The 14088-nt window shown below is 51.8% G+C and overlaps 5 protein-coding genes across 5 annotated transcripts; 2 read left to right on the plus strand and 3 right to left on the minus strand.

The window, feature by feature from the left end:
* Window positions 1–2577: 2577 nt before the first annotated feature.
* ALT_5034 (putative transporter C1002.16c) lies at window positions 2578–4671 on the minus strand (the record flags this gene model as incomplete). Its single annotated transcript, XM_033558844.2, has 10 exons — window positions 2578–2776; window positions 2878–3107; window positions 3164–3248; window positions 3307–3476; window positions 3532–3935; window positions 3992–4094; window positions 4151–4232; window positions 4285–4360; window positions 4413–4548; window positions 4609–4671. 10 exons carry the CDS (start codon window positions 4669–4671, stop codon window positions 2578–2580), a joined length of 1548 nt encoding a protein of 515 aa, XP_033414735.2.
* A 1108-nt stretch (window positions 4672–5779) lies between these two features.
* On the plus strand, window positions 5780–7412 carry ALT_5035 (tRNA-ribosyltransferase family protein; the record flags this gene model as incomplete). Its single annotated transcript, XM_033558843.1, has 8 exons — window positions 5780–5854; window positions 5921–6171; window positions 6230–6313; window positions 6370–6690; window positions 6742–6799; window positions 6855–6932; window positions 6988–7175; window positions 7226–7412. The coding sequence occupies 8 exons, from the start codon at window positions 5780–5782 to the stop codon at window positions 7410–7412; spliced, it is 1242 nt and encodes a 413-aa protein (XP_033414734.1).
* A 268-nt stretch (window positions 7413–7680) lies between these two features.
* On the plus strand, window positions 7681–8682 carry ALT_5036 (thymidylate synthase; the record flags this gene model as incomplete). The annotated part of the gene is made up of 1 exon (XM_033558842.1): window positions 7681–8682. The coding sequence occupies one exon, from the start codon at window positions 7681–7683 to the stop codon at window positions 8680–8682; it is 1002 nt and encodes a 333-aa protein (XP_033414733.1).
* A 223-nt stretch (window positions 8683–8905) lies between these two features.
* On the minus strand, window positions 8906–9847 carry ALT_5037 (AN1-type zinc finger protein; the record flags this gene model as incomplete). Its single annotated transcript, XM_033558841.2, has 1 exon — window positions 8906–9847. The coding sequence occupies one exon, from the start codon at window positions 9845–9847 to the stop codon at window positions 8906–8908; it is 942 nt and encodes a 313-aa protein (XP_033414732.2).
* A 558-nt stretch (window positions 9848–10405) lies between these two features.
* ALT_5038 (histone deacetylase hosB) lies at window positions 10406–13969 on the minus strand (the record flags this gene model as incomplete). Its single annotated transcript, XM_033558840.2, has 1 exon — window positions 10406–13969. One exon carries the CDS (start codon window positions 13967–13969, stop codon window positions 10406–10408), a length of 3564 nt encoding a protein of 1187 aa, XP_033414731.2.
* Window positions 13970–14088: the final 119 nt, after the last annotated feature.

The raw sequence follows: 14088 nt of genomic DNA on the forward strand, positions 1-14088 counted from the left end.
GTTTGCTAGAATCAACTGAAGGAAAGGGAGAGAGGATGTGTCAAGGCAAGAGAAAGGAGACGAGATGTCTATTGTTCAAGGCTTCGGATCTGTGAACTGGCTTTCTTGTGCGACAGCAGTTCCTTTTGCCTCTGCGCCATCCGATCCTTGCCATCAAATGGATCTGGTTCTCGGTGGAGCTCTGTCGCACCTTTTTCTTGGTAACTGGCGTTTCTTCAGGGTGCATTCTCAGTCGGCGTGCGCCGGGCCGTTCCAGCATTGCAGCCTCAAAATGATCCGCATGTTCTCCATGCAACTGGCGGCCTTTTGACTGGAGGACCAGGGAGGGGGGAGAATTTGCTGGCGCTGTAGCTTGTCCCCAGCGACATGCATAAGCCCGACTGTTAGGTTTCATGGTTAGGCTCCGTGTTTGTCACGCCAAAACAGTCTTGCTTGCACAGTGAAAATAAAAAAAAACGATTTGGGGTCAAGCATGGCCCACAGTTTATATGACCCCCCGCTTCCCATGTTCATCAGGGCTATTTGAGTGGGAAAGAGAAAATTCAAAAGAGGTATTATTGTCTTATCAAAAGCGAACACAAAAAACTCTTGGCTCGATTGATCCTGCTCCTTGAGGATCTCCTTTTTTTTATTCATTTTCGCCTTCCAGAAACCGTCCGCATTCCAGTTGGCACTTGCTTGCCTCTTTTTGGGCAAAAGTTCTACGGAGGGGTCGTTGGCTCTTGATATACTCAAATCTTCTTTACCCTTTAATCTTCTTCAATTTCAGCCCTCATTATCGTGGCCGGTAAGGGACCACGATATCGCGAAGAATCATATTGTATTTTGGACAAGCAAACCACTTCAACATGGCCTCGACTCAAGGAAATGTTGGTCGGAAGGCTGAATGGATAGAGAAACTTGAGAGTATGCCCCACTTGAACTACAATTCTTGAAGGAATCGTCAATGTACCGTGTGGGTTTATCATTCGTGGGACTAATTCCAGACTGTATCTTCCTACAGAGCATTGCAAAACTGCAGGCCTTGGAGACCCGGTGTACACATTGTTCTCCGATCGTCGAGGTAACTGAACCCCTTCGCCACTCTCCATCTTTTTTTTTCTTCCCCATTTCACAGATCCTGAGTGAGAGTATATTCTTCCTTTGCGTTGCATCTTCTCCATCCATTCCTCTTCCTGGAAATCTACCCTTAGGTGAACTGAATGGTGCCCTGTGTGTCGCGGCATCATATTGTGGAGTAACCTTTTCCTTCACCGACTTTAGACCTGACAGCTTGTTGTACCAAGTGCTAACGGCTTTACGTCTTCAAACAGGAGGTCGGACAGCTTGGAGCTCCAGCGTGAAGGTACAAGGTAGAGCATATGCTGCGCGGTACTGGTACGATGGGAACTTCACAATTAACGCCAAACATGACGCTGCAGAGGTAGCTCTCACGCTCCTGACCTACCAACAGCAACCACAAGCTCGCAGTGAAACTCTTCCAGGAAAGGTGTGGCCGTAGCAGGCCAGCAAATACGGAAATATGGTTATGATAGGATAAGATGGGATTCAATGGGTTCGACACAGTTGAGAACTACTTTCATTTCTCTGTCTAGTTTGCTTGGGCTGGACCGATTACTAGCCTTTCTCCCCTCCGGTTTTTCTCTTTTTTGCTTTTCCCTTTGTGGCCCCTATGACCGCGTACGACGACTTGATGCCCGACCCTTCGAGTTCCGCAGACGTTATGTACAACATTCTCGGCTGTCGACATTCTTCTTTGTGCAATATCCTGCAACAAGCACTGGAACACATCGATGACTACGATGCTGGAGTGGGTGGACAATCGGGAAACGAACATTTCCCGGATGCCCCTCGCCGCAACTTTTTCTACAGGACTACAGAACACCAGCCCCTGCCATATTTGCTCGGCTCTTTTCGTTTTACAGTCTCTATTACAAGCGGCCCGGTTATTCTCTTTTGTTCGACTTATCGACCTTCTGTACAATTCTCCTCTATTTCCTTCCAGTTTCGCAAGGCACTCGCACTACTGAGACCTTGCTACGATATTATGACGACAGAACAGTGACGGACAATTCCGATACTCGAATTTGGTTTCCTTGCGTGCATTTTGGATTCTTGATGTCAAGATTTTTTCACCTTTCTGGTGATTCCAGCGCCTGTGTATGTTTCTTGTGACAGTCATACCTAGACATGTCCTGCCATTTGCTCCTTGTGTACGCGGATCTAGCCGAACTGGATCCCAACGGTACCAAACCGGACAGGGATCCCAATTCTTGCTCGTGCGAATCGACCATCTAGGAGGAATGGTCTCGTTTCCCTGCCACGTGCCAGTTCTGGGCCATCAAAGTAGACAGTAGGACTCCTTTTTTCCGTTTTTCCCACCCACTTTGTGCCCCTGGGTTGCCCCACCTTCTTGAACTTTCAGGTCTGTTGGGGACTTGGTGACTGCTCTAGAAGGGCTATTTTATGCACTAATTGTGTGGGTGCGTTGTTCAGCTGAAAATCACGGTGTTGAATAAAGCACGGTTACAGCGTTCCGTATCCTTGGTTGCACCATGTCACATCTTGAGCTTAACCTTAAATTTTCCGGCTGACCGTTCGGCGTTCACGTGCTGACCGGATAAGTCTATTCCGCTTGTGCGCCAACTGGTCATGGCCAGCCTCGGCAACGGCTAACTCTATGTGTTCTCGCTTGATTACAAGGTTGAATATGGTATTTTCGCCAAAACTGTCTAGGAAAGACAGAGGGGGAAATAAGATCACCATGAACCCAGTTCTAACTTCCATCAATAAGCAAATACTCTCCCGCTTGCTCTGTCTCTGCAATTCAACCACCCGTAATAGCACCGCAGCATGATGCACCCCGCACAAACAAACAAGAGTAATCCCGCGTTGGTCCAGTGGCCCGTCGGGTATCCCCTCTTCGCTTCGTTGGCTTTGTAAATCCATACGCCGACGATTTGGCCGGGGGCGCCGAAGGAGACGTTCAGAGCTATTGCTAGCCCCGTGCCGGCTGTGGAGCGGAGGTTGGAAGAGAGCCAGCCTAGGAGCGGGGGGATGCAGGCGAATGCGCCGCTTGTGGCGACGATGAGGCAGCCGTAGCGGTGCTAATGACACTAACGTTTAGTGGATTTTTTGTAGGGAAGGGGGTTGGGGGAGGTACTAAGTAAGCGTCTGGTGGGAGGACGGCGGACGCTAGGAAGCCCATAGCGCCAATGAAGAAGAAGAGGGCGGAATGCAGGCCACGGCTGATGGTACATTGTTAGTGTGTGTTGTGAGGCATGGTGCTGACGCGAGGACTCGTACCTGTTGAAATGATCGGCGGACCAGGCTGCGGCTGTTGTCACGACATAGGCTACAGCCCATGGGGGCACTGTCATGAGCTGCGCGCGTAGGTTGGTATACCCGAGCCCGCTGGTGATTGCGGGCGTAAAGAGAGAAAGACTGGAAAACGGGGCGGATATGCCGAAGTAGACCTGTGGAGGGGCATTAGTTGGGGGGACAGTAGTGGGCTGAGAGCAGGCAACAGACGGCATAGTGTGCGTAAAGACGCCAATCTGTTAGCACGGCTTTGGCATCCTCCCACGTCATGGCTTTGGCTTCTCCCTTGGAGCCTTCCGTTCGCAGCCGTTGAGCGGCGAGTTCTCTCTCTTCTTGTGTGAGCCAACGAGCTGATTCGGGATAATCTGGTAGAAAAAACCAGACTAGAACGGCTGAAGCGCACGATGGTGCTCCCTCGATGATGAATAGCCATCGCCACGCAGATAGTCCATGGACCTGGTTCATGTGGCCCACGCCGTATGCGATTGCACCGCCAAAGGCGCCGGCTAAGGTAGCGGATGCGAGAATCAAGGCCACGCGTATGGAGCGCTCAGAGTGTCGATACCAGAAGGTCAGATAGTAGACCAAGCCAGGGAAGAGCCCTGCTTCCATTACTAACGGGTGTCAGTCATTCCCTGAACTAAGTCCCTGGTCTTGGGAGAGGATATACCTCCTAGCAAAAAACGGAGGCCGGTGACCTGAGCGAAGTTATGGGTTCCTCCCAAGCCCATTGTGCACGCGCCCCATGACAGCATCAAAAACGCAATCCATCTCTAGGTTTCATAAGTCATAAGTTTCTTATTTCGAACGCAGGATTCTAATGGCGTACACTCGGCCTAAGCTTCTTCAAGAAGTAATTCGAAGGGACTTCGAACAGCGCATAAGCAATGAGGAACACCATAAGCGCAATCCTGGCATATGTCAGTATCTACGCTTTAGCGTCAACTATTCGGCAAAACCTACGTGTATTGATACGAGGTCATCTTAGTCTCGGACAGGAGGTCATTGTGCGTATTCTGGTTGAGGATCTTTGCATTTCCTAAGCCGACCAGGATGAGGACCGGCCGAGCAAGAGTCGGATCCATGCTTACCAATGTTAGATCTATCTAGATAGCAGAGAAGATAGATCGCTGCACATAGAGGAACAATGCGCAAGTCTTGTTTCCAGACCAGTGCTTTCTCCTGAGGACTGCGGTATGATGCATTAAAATGCTGCTCGTCAATGTCCTTGTGGTGAACAGTTAGTAACGACAGCTACAATTCGAGTTCGTATTTCACTCCGCATACATCAGACGCAATCTCAACATCGCGAGAATCTTCCACGCTTGGGTGGGGCTTCGGCTCGCTCATTTTCGCGGGTAGGCAACGAAAAGCCACGGGTAAACATGAACAAGCTTTTGAGAAGCAATTCTTCTTTTGAGCATACTTATAGGCTTGGGTCTGTCAGCACCTGTTGGAGCTCCCCCGCACAAGCGGGCTCCGCCGACTGGGGTAACCCCGTTCTGAAGAAAATGTGATTCCACGATGTCGGTGAACCTCCGACGGTCATCACCGAAGAGGGTTAACCACCTTTTAGGCACATAATAGATACAGTGTCAGTGATTGGCTGCAGTCATTACCGGAAAGGTCTGGGATCGGCATGTGTGTCTCGGCATTGCCGTTGACAGAACGGACAATATTGCAGCCAGGAAAGGAAGATGAAGTCATGCCAGCCTAGCATTGCAACTGAGCTTGGAAGCGATGTGATGCTTTCTGTTGAAACGCGACTGTTCTCTCGCAGTCTCTCGAACTTGGCCGTCCTACAGCGCAGGTGGTCACTATGAAGATGCAGGTTATTGCCCTTTGGTACTGGATTGATTTTGCTTGAAGTGTGTAGTCGATTGGGCCACGTCAGGCGGCCTTTTCGAGATTATGTGGGATATACAACCTAGATCACTAAAGACCACTCTCAGTTGCTCCATAAGGATAATTTGGACCTTGTCAGTTGCAAAGACTCACCAGTTGGCGCCGGAGGGCTCGACATCTCTCAGTGCAGCAGACGAGCTTGGACAAGTATAGCTTTCGAGTCGGCATCATGAAGGAAATATGGACCCTTCACCCGGCAGCCCTTCTGTCTTTTGACTCCGGCTTAGAAAAATAATATCAAATCCCACTGTATCTTTCCGAACAGAAGAGGTACGTGAGAAAGCAAGGATCAATCTGATTGGTCAAGGGAAAAGCTTCGAGGTTTGCCCAGTTGAGTTAGCGCCAATCATTATCTATCGATAATGATTGAATCGTGATTTTGTTGGATTTCTCTGCTGTTGTGCGTCAATTGTCTACCCTTTCTCTCTCAATGAAATGTCCTGCATATTATTCAAGCATTCATTTCTCTCATAGCATTTTAAGAGGTATAAACAGCCGCGTTGCGTCAAACTTATACTCCAATCCAGCCTTGCGCACCTCACAGATCGCAAACATGGCGACAGAAGCTACCCCTCCGCGCAGAAAGATGCCATCTGCACTGACTTTCGATCTACATAAAAAGTGCTCAGTAAGTTCTCCTTGCCGTCAAATCCTCTGGTATACTTGATTTTGATCTAATCAAGAGCAAATGTAGACAACCAAAGCGCGCGCTAGCACCCTCCATCTCCCTCATGGCTCCGTCCCGCTTCCCATCTTTATGCCGGTTGCGACACAGGCGTCCCTCAAGGGACTCACTTATGACCAGCTGAAGCAGACAGGCTGCATGCTGTGCTTGAATAATACATACCATCTGGGCCTGAAACCGGGGCAGGAGGTTCTAGATGAAGTGGGCGGAGCGCATAAGCTGCAAGGATGGGATCGGAATATCCTGACAGATAGCGGCGGGTGAGCTATGTCTATCTTCTCCTCGGCCTGGCCTGACACTGACGCCTGCAATATGTAGTTTCCAGATGGTTTCTCTCCTGAAGCTTGCAAAAGTCACCGAGGAAGGTGTCCGATTCCTCAGTCCCCACGATGGAACCCCGATGTGTGTCCTTGCCGATTCGGAGTCTCAACGGATCCCACTAACCATGGTCATTCTAGGCTACTCACACCAGAACATTCGATTTCGCTGCAGAACTCGATTGGCTCCGATATCATCATGCAGCTAGACGATGTCATTGCAACTACCTCTCCCGATCATGCCAGAATTCACGAGGCTATGGAACGATCCGTTCGGTGGTTAGACCGCTGTATCGATGCGCACAAATATCCTGAGAGACAGAACCTGTTCTGCATCATCCAAGGCGGTCTAGACCTGGAGCTCCGGAAGCAGTGCTGCGCTGAAATGGTTGCGCGAGATACACCAGGCATTGCCATTGGGGGTCTATCAGGTGGAGAAGCAAAGGAGGAATTTTGTAAAGTGTATGTGTTGGCTTAAACGCGGTACGGAGGACGTTCGGCTGACAGTTATAGGGTGGATACGTGCACTGGACTCCTTCCAGAGCACAAGCCCAGATACGTGATGGGAGTGGTAAGTATTAGCCTTTCCCCTCCGAAGGGCAGCCTCTTTTATTGACGCGGCTCAGGGTTATCCGGAAGATCTGGTTGTAGCAGTTGCCCTCGGTGCGGACATGTTTGATTGTGTCTGGCCGACGAGAACAGCCGTAAGGATGACCCCGCGGAATCATTTGGACACAAGTTGCGACTGACCATTGCTAGCGATTCGGAAATGCTGTGGTTCCTTCCGGCAACCTGAACCTACGCCATAAGTTGTTTGCCGAGGACTTCCGACCAATACAGGAAGGGTGCAGCTGTTCTTGTTGCCGGCCCAGAGAACAAGGCGGCTTGGGAATTACGCGAGCGTATCTCCACCACCTGGCTGCGAAAGAGACGGTTGGAGCTCATCTGTGAGACTTCCCTTCACATGCGAGAGATGCTAGTACTAATTTCTCAACAGGCTCACCATTCATAATGTCCACTACTTGCTTTCTCTGATGGGATCCGCTCGGCAAGCCATTTTGGAGGATCGATATCCCGCATTTCTGCGCGAGTTCTTCACCAATTTGTATGGGGATAAAGCGAAATTCCCTGAGTGGGCTGTCACTGCGCTGCGTGGTGTTGGTGTTGATCTGCTGGCAGACTAGCATGCTTGCCTTTAGAGCGTCTTTATCTACATCACATAATCCTAAGACGGGTGTCGAGCATCATTTGGCACCCTGGTACACAGACTCTCAAAGTAATATTGCCGAATTGGGAACGTAATGTAATTGTAGCCTGATAAGATTTTTTTTTATCACCACGTGATCTCGCGCGTCGCGTTCACGCGTTATTCAAAAAGTCCACCACAAGCAATACCAACGACGAAACATCTCAATCACCATGACAATTCAATCCAAAGAGCAAACAAGCATAATGTCGCCGGCAGCTGTGACGCCGCAGGATACCCCCAGCCAATCTGGCACACCGACTCCTCCTCATAACCCCGCACACGAGGAACATCAATACCTCAACCTCATCCGCACCATCCTCGCCGAAGGCGAGCATCGTCCCGACCGGACAGGCACAGGCACTCGCTCGATCTTCGCACCGCCGCAGCTGCGCTTCTCGCTCTCCAAGTCTGGCGCTACACCCTTCTCGGACCCGATCCCCGTACTCCCCCTCCTCACCACGAAACGCGTGTTCCTGCGCGCCGTCATCGCCGAGCTCCTATGGTTCATCTCCGGATGCACCTCCTCCATTCCCCTCTCGGAAGCAGGCATCAAAATCTGGGACGGTAACGGGAGCCGCGAGTTTCTGGACAAAGTTGGGCTCGGACACCGCGAGGTCGGCGATCTAGGCCCCGTGTATGGGTTCCAGTGGCGGCATTTCGGGGCGGAGTACGTCGACGCCAAGACGGATTATACAGGCCAAGGCGTCGACCAGCTCGCGGAGGTCGTGCGCAAGCTGAAAGAAACGCCGTTTGACCGCCGCATTATCATGAGTGCGTGGAACCCGGCGGATCTGAAGAAGATGGCGCTCCCGCCTTGTCATATGTTTGCGCAGTTCTATGTCTCGTATCCGAATGGGCTGGACAACAAGGGGAGTTTGTCGTGTCAACTGTACCAGCGTTCGTGCGATATGGGGCTTGGCGTCCCGTTCAATATTGCGTCGTATGCGCTGCTGACGCATATACTGGCCCATGCAACAGATCTGAACCCCGGCGCTCTGATTCATACCATGGGTGATGCGCATGTGTATCTGGACCATGTCGACGCGCTGAATGAGCAGCTCAAGCGGGAACCGACTGAATTCCCGGAGCTGCGCATCAAGCGTGATGATCGCGGTAGTGGAGTTGTGGATGGTTGGAAGGAGGAGGAGTTTGAGGTCGTTGGGTACCAGCCTCACAAGGCTATCAAGATGAACATGAGCGTTTGACCTCGTACAAGTTTTTATACAATTAATACCAGCATTTCTTATATAGCTTAGATTGTTGATTTCAATAAAGGCACCTCTGTGCATGGCATTAAGGACGATCTAATAGTCGGAGCTCAGGGAAATATGTAAAAGGTATCCAAAACGCTCTTGGTGTATCATATGCTAATATGCAGTTCCAGATGGCAGAATATCCAGGGAAAAGAAAAACGCAGCGGATCATTCCTCACGACTTCCCCAGGATAACCCCTGCTCCTCTCAACAAGACAATAGTATGACCCTGCTTCACCTTCCCACCCCCGATTGTCTCCGAAAACTCCAAAAACTCCCCCGAATCCACATGGAAGATCCGCAACCGCTCTTCCTCCCCAGCCCGATTATTCACATTCTCAATCCGCAACCTCCGCGCCGCATCATCCAGCACCCGACCAACCTTCAACCTCGAATCGAACCAAAAATCCCCAGACGGCGGCTCCGCCTTTTGCGCCTGCGCATCCGCCGTCCCAACCACGTGCAAATACAGCCGCTTGTCAGCGGGGACGCTTGGGTCGCCCTTGGCTGCCTTCTTGAGCGCATTCAGCTCCGAGATCCGCGCCGCCGCGCTATTGGCCTTCGGCTTCGGCGCCAGCGCCTGTCCCTTATCTTTTCCCCACGTGCGCACACGCGCGAACATCGATCGGATGGTCTCCGCATTGCTTGGGCCCTGGTTGCCTGCCCGAGCGCCAAGTGGCGCGATCTTCGCGCACTCGTGCTCTTCCCGGAGCCGGTGGCGCAGACAATACTGTCTATTACAGTTTGGGCAGCGGACGCCGGGGTCTTTCAGTGTGTTGATGAGGGTCTTGCAGTCGAGATGGGCGCATTGGTCTGAGTTGTAGATTGTGGGTTTCTTCTGCGTTGGAAGGCTCGCGGTGCTGGTGTTCTGGTTTCCGTTGCGGCGGCGGGCCCATTCACCGGCTTTGGGGCAGCGGTGGGCGGTTTCGGTGCGGTGGTCGAGGCAGAAGGTTCCGCGACAGGATTCACAGCGGAAAGGGAGGAAGTCGAGTTGGTGGCAGTATTCAAATTGGCAGTGTCGGCCGATGGACTCTAGGTCCTTATCGGCCATTTGCGTGAAGGATTCTTGGGCGTGCGGGCTGGGTGTCCGGCCCTTGGAGACGGTTATGGGCGACATGGTGGAAAATCACCTTTCAGAACAGATCAGAACAGAACAAAACTAAGGCAGAAGACAAAGAGAGCGTCTTGATTATATCTGAGTAAAGAGAGAAAGGATGAATAATGCACAACAAGAGATGGCGCTAGAAGCCACTGGCAACATGCGGAGAGAGGTGCCTGACTCAGCAGTATCAGCACAACAAGATGAGGCGCAGCAAGCGGAGAAGAAGATTCCAGTGTGGCTGTGGAGCTGATTATCTGATCCGGAGATCGGAGATAAGCAAAGCACATCATCTGTACCTCTTTATAGGCGCCGACACAAGGTACTTGACTCAACAATGATACTTGAAGAAGAAAATCCCCTAAATTTATTCCATTCTTATGAGGTATCCTTAGCATCACGGTGAAGAGACAAGGCTGGTTAAGACCCAAACTAACAAACTCAGTACAACTCAGGGGGTATATTCAAACATGACGGACTAAATCGATAAAAGAAAAGCATATTGGATAACATAAACGAAGGGCAAAGTTGGCGCATGGAGTCCGGGGCGGGAACAGAAAGAAAGATCGAAATGAATCAGGGTTGGTCGGATTTATTGCTTTGGTCATGCATAAGATCTGGATGACCAGTCCCTGCATTATCACTGTGGTTGAAAAGGTTTGGCTGCTGCATGGGTAAAGTCTGCTTCCCCTCAGGAACGGTGCTTGCCGCCGCAAAAGGAATAGGGCCGCTGGACGTAAAAACGGGAAGCCCATTCATTGTCTGACGCGCGGTTGTTGGGGGTGGGTATACCGTAGATCGAGCAGGCAGGGATTCTGAAGCCAACGAGGACGGGGTTGCTGTCCCAGAAGGACCTTCCTGCGTCGAGACAGAACCAGATACTGACACATCCTTGGGTCTTTCCCAGCGAGGGCGATCGATAGTGACATTGCTCAAGAGTGGAATTTTATTTTCAGCCAGCGGATCAGGAGAAGAGACAACAAGATCCTCTTGTGCATTTTCCGGCCTTTCTTGCTTCACCCGATCCATATTCCCGTTGGAGATGGCATTCGGACCAGAAGGCATCTGGGAGGTGCTAGGACTCGGCGAGGGGTGAGAAGTTCCTCTGGCAGTAGAATCATGCGCGGTCGCGGTGACGCTTGAGGCTTTCTTGGAGGATCTCGGTGTCTTGGATGTTGTCGGTCTGGGAGCGCGTCTTTGACGTTCCTCTGTCGCCTTTGTCGTTTTTCTCTCTTTCTCGCGAGCGGCGTGTTCTTCAGGGGTAGGTACCTTCAATTTGATGCTCAATTTCTTCACGCCGGCTGCCAAATCATCCAAATCTACATGTCTGGAATCCGTCTTCTCGGTCGTTGCCGCCTGTGTTTGGTCGGAGATGGTCTCTTGATCATCGCTAGAGGCTAGTTTTGAGAGAAAACCAGACGGCACGCGCGGTACGGGAGGCACCTTGGGACCCTCAGACCGTTTGGGAGCGGCTGACCGTGACGGGGTACTCGACCTGCTGCGGCTAGGAGACTCCGGAGGACGAGTACTCGCGGCTATGCTTGATTGTACGAGCGTTTCGCTTGGCCCAAAATTCAACGAGCTCGAATTGTTCGGGCCAGCTTCGGCTGTACCAGAAGGTTTAGAAGCGATCGGCGTTGTGCTTTTCCTCCGAGTGGTCCTGACGCCAGGCGAGCTATCAGCAGTTGAACTTGGCAGGTCACCAGGATCGATAGTAGTCCTCCGAGTGCTCTTCGTAACTTTTTTCTTTGGGGTCTCCGCCTTTGGGCTGCTAGGCAGAGAAGCCTTGGCCTTTCTCGTACGTAGCTGCATCCGATTTCCTTCTGATACTGCTGAAGCTGCTGAAGCTGCGATAGTGGCCTTCTGGGCGGCCTGGGCGGCAGCCACAGCAGCCTGACGCTCCCGCCGAATGCGCGAAGCTTCTGCATTAAGTTCTTCCGGCCGATAACTCGTGGTCTGACGATGGCTGGGAATAAGGATTTTGGATAGTTCGTGTGCCGCCGTAGCCCAACCTACCTCTGGCAAGGGTACAACATCCGAGCCCGCCTGTGAGCCAGTAGACTTTCGATCCCGAGGGGCAGCAACGACTTTGGCAGTGAAAGATTGCGTTGGTGCAAAATAGGTGCGAGCAGACTTTGATTTTGGCGCTGTGGCGGGAGGTGGATAGACAAGCGCCTCAAGTTCCTCGAGTCTTGTTGGCGCCCACCACTGACTATCATAACCAATGCCAGATGGGATGCACCGTGCTTCAGCTGGAGCGTTGCTGTCCGATACATGCAAACGATCAAACATTTCGGAAGCCAGACCAACCTGCTGCTCATGGTTGAAGATGGCCGACATTGTCGTTGTGTCTCCCAGCGCTGCGAGATGACTGAGGACGCCGCTGGTCAATGCTCGATTACTATAGCCCCCTTCCAAGACGCTGATGACACGCCCATCTACTCCTAGCCCTTCTTCCTCCGCCATCCGCACAACATCCGCGGTGAACTTTGCATAGAAATCGGTCGGTACATTCACTTGATGCCTCTGCATACCGGAACCCTCCCACTCACTCGCGTCAAATCCTGCAGAGATAAAGATTGCCGCTTTTGGCGGAGTGTCGCCGGGTGCGCTATTAAGCAGGCGTTCGGTGTGCAGACGTAGAAAAGCGCGCGCTTTCTCTAACAGTACAGTGTATTTGGCGGCATAAATATCCCAGAACTCCGCGTCGGACTTCCACGTCTCCAAATGGATATTCCAAATCGACTGACCGTGGGCTTTATCGATACACACACTAGCGTTCCGCACTTTCTCAAAATCACCATATTCGCAAGGGAATGAGTTGATGTCATGCAAGCTGAAGTAGCCGACCCTCGTTTTCTTGTGATTGGCCGCATTCCAGACCGCTGACAAAGCTTTCTGATTCTGTTCCCATGCAATATCTTGCGAACCGTCGCCATGATGCAGGTCGAAGTCCAGGATAGCGGCATGGGTCAGGCCGTGGGTCATGGCAGCATAGGTGATTCCCACATGTACATTGTTGATCCAGCAAAATCCGGACGGATGAGAGGTAGAGCAATGGTGGCCAGGTGGCCGAATACAAACAAAGGCTCTTTTGGTAGTGTTGGAGTTGAAGACGACATCGACACCTTCACAAACTCCGCCAAGCGCGCCCTCAAAGGCATTCAAGGACTCGGAGCAAAGGTAAAGGTCGCCGTCATTGAGCGGAGCTTTTTTGGCAGATTCGCCGTCCTTTCCTGAGCTGCGCGGCCGAACCAACTCTTTGCCATTCAGAGCAAGTCGTGATTCTGCCGCATCACACATGGTTTTCAGTTCGTCCATCCACTTGGTCCCGTGCACATGGGCAACAGCCGCAGAAGTGATAGGCAGAGTCCGCGACGTCTTGCGGATTTGGAATGGCGGCGCGGGGAGCTGATGTAGATCTAGGTCAGGATGAGGCGCAAAGCGTTTTCCAGCATGGCGGCCGGCCATGAGGACATAAGCTGCGGATACTCCCACCACACAGGCTTGTATCCTCTCGGGCCGTTCGACGATGTAACTTAGGGCGGTCTTCGATGTTCGTGGCCGCGAGAAACGATGGCCGTAGCATGCGTCATGAACGATTACCGCGACTTTAGAACGTAGGTCGGTGGATTGGTGTAAGTCGACTTCTCTTTGGAAGAAATCAGCGGCAACAGAAGCCGCGGTGGACGCAGCTTGCTCCTGGGGTCTTTTGGACGGCATATTTGGTGTGGAAGTGGGGGAGGTCGCGAAGTTGGAGGATGAAGAGCGTCGCGATAGACTGGGACGAGGCGAATCTGCGCCGGCACTATTGTGCGCAGATCGGAGCGACGCGGTCGATGATCGTTTCTTCAGGCTGGAGGTGGATTTCCGTCGTTCATCTCGTTCATCTCTCAGAGAATTGGAACTGGCAGTTCGTCGCGGTGCAGGATGCGCCAGATCAACAGAAGAACGCGCGGGGACATCTGGAGGCGACAGTAACGAAGATGGGGATGGAGAGGCTGGAAGAGGAGTCGCAGCTGCAGAAGCAATTGTCAAATGGTTCAGACTATTGGTTAAATCGTTGGAATTGGGTGTGGGTGGTGGTGGTGGTGCAGTGAATGTCGCCTGGAGAGGCTCGTCGCGCATGGAGGGGTCCATAATGGCGATAGAAGTGGCATTTGAACGATAATCAAATGCTGAGACAGAAACTGTGAGCCTGACGCGTTACTTTCAGAGAAAAGATGAGATACAATGAACTGAATTATAGTTATCCGAAG

The sequence above is a fragment of the Aspergillus lentulus genome (genome assembly GCF_001445615.1).
Source record: "Aspergillus lentulus DNA, contig: Alt09, strain: IFM 54703, whole genome shotgun sequence".
NCBI classification, from domain to species: Eukaryota; Fungi; Ascomycota; class Eurotiomycetes; order Eurotiales; family Aspergillaceae; genus Aspergillus; species Aspergillus lentulus.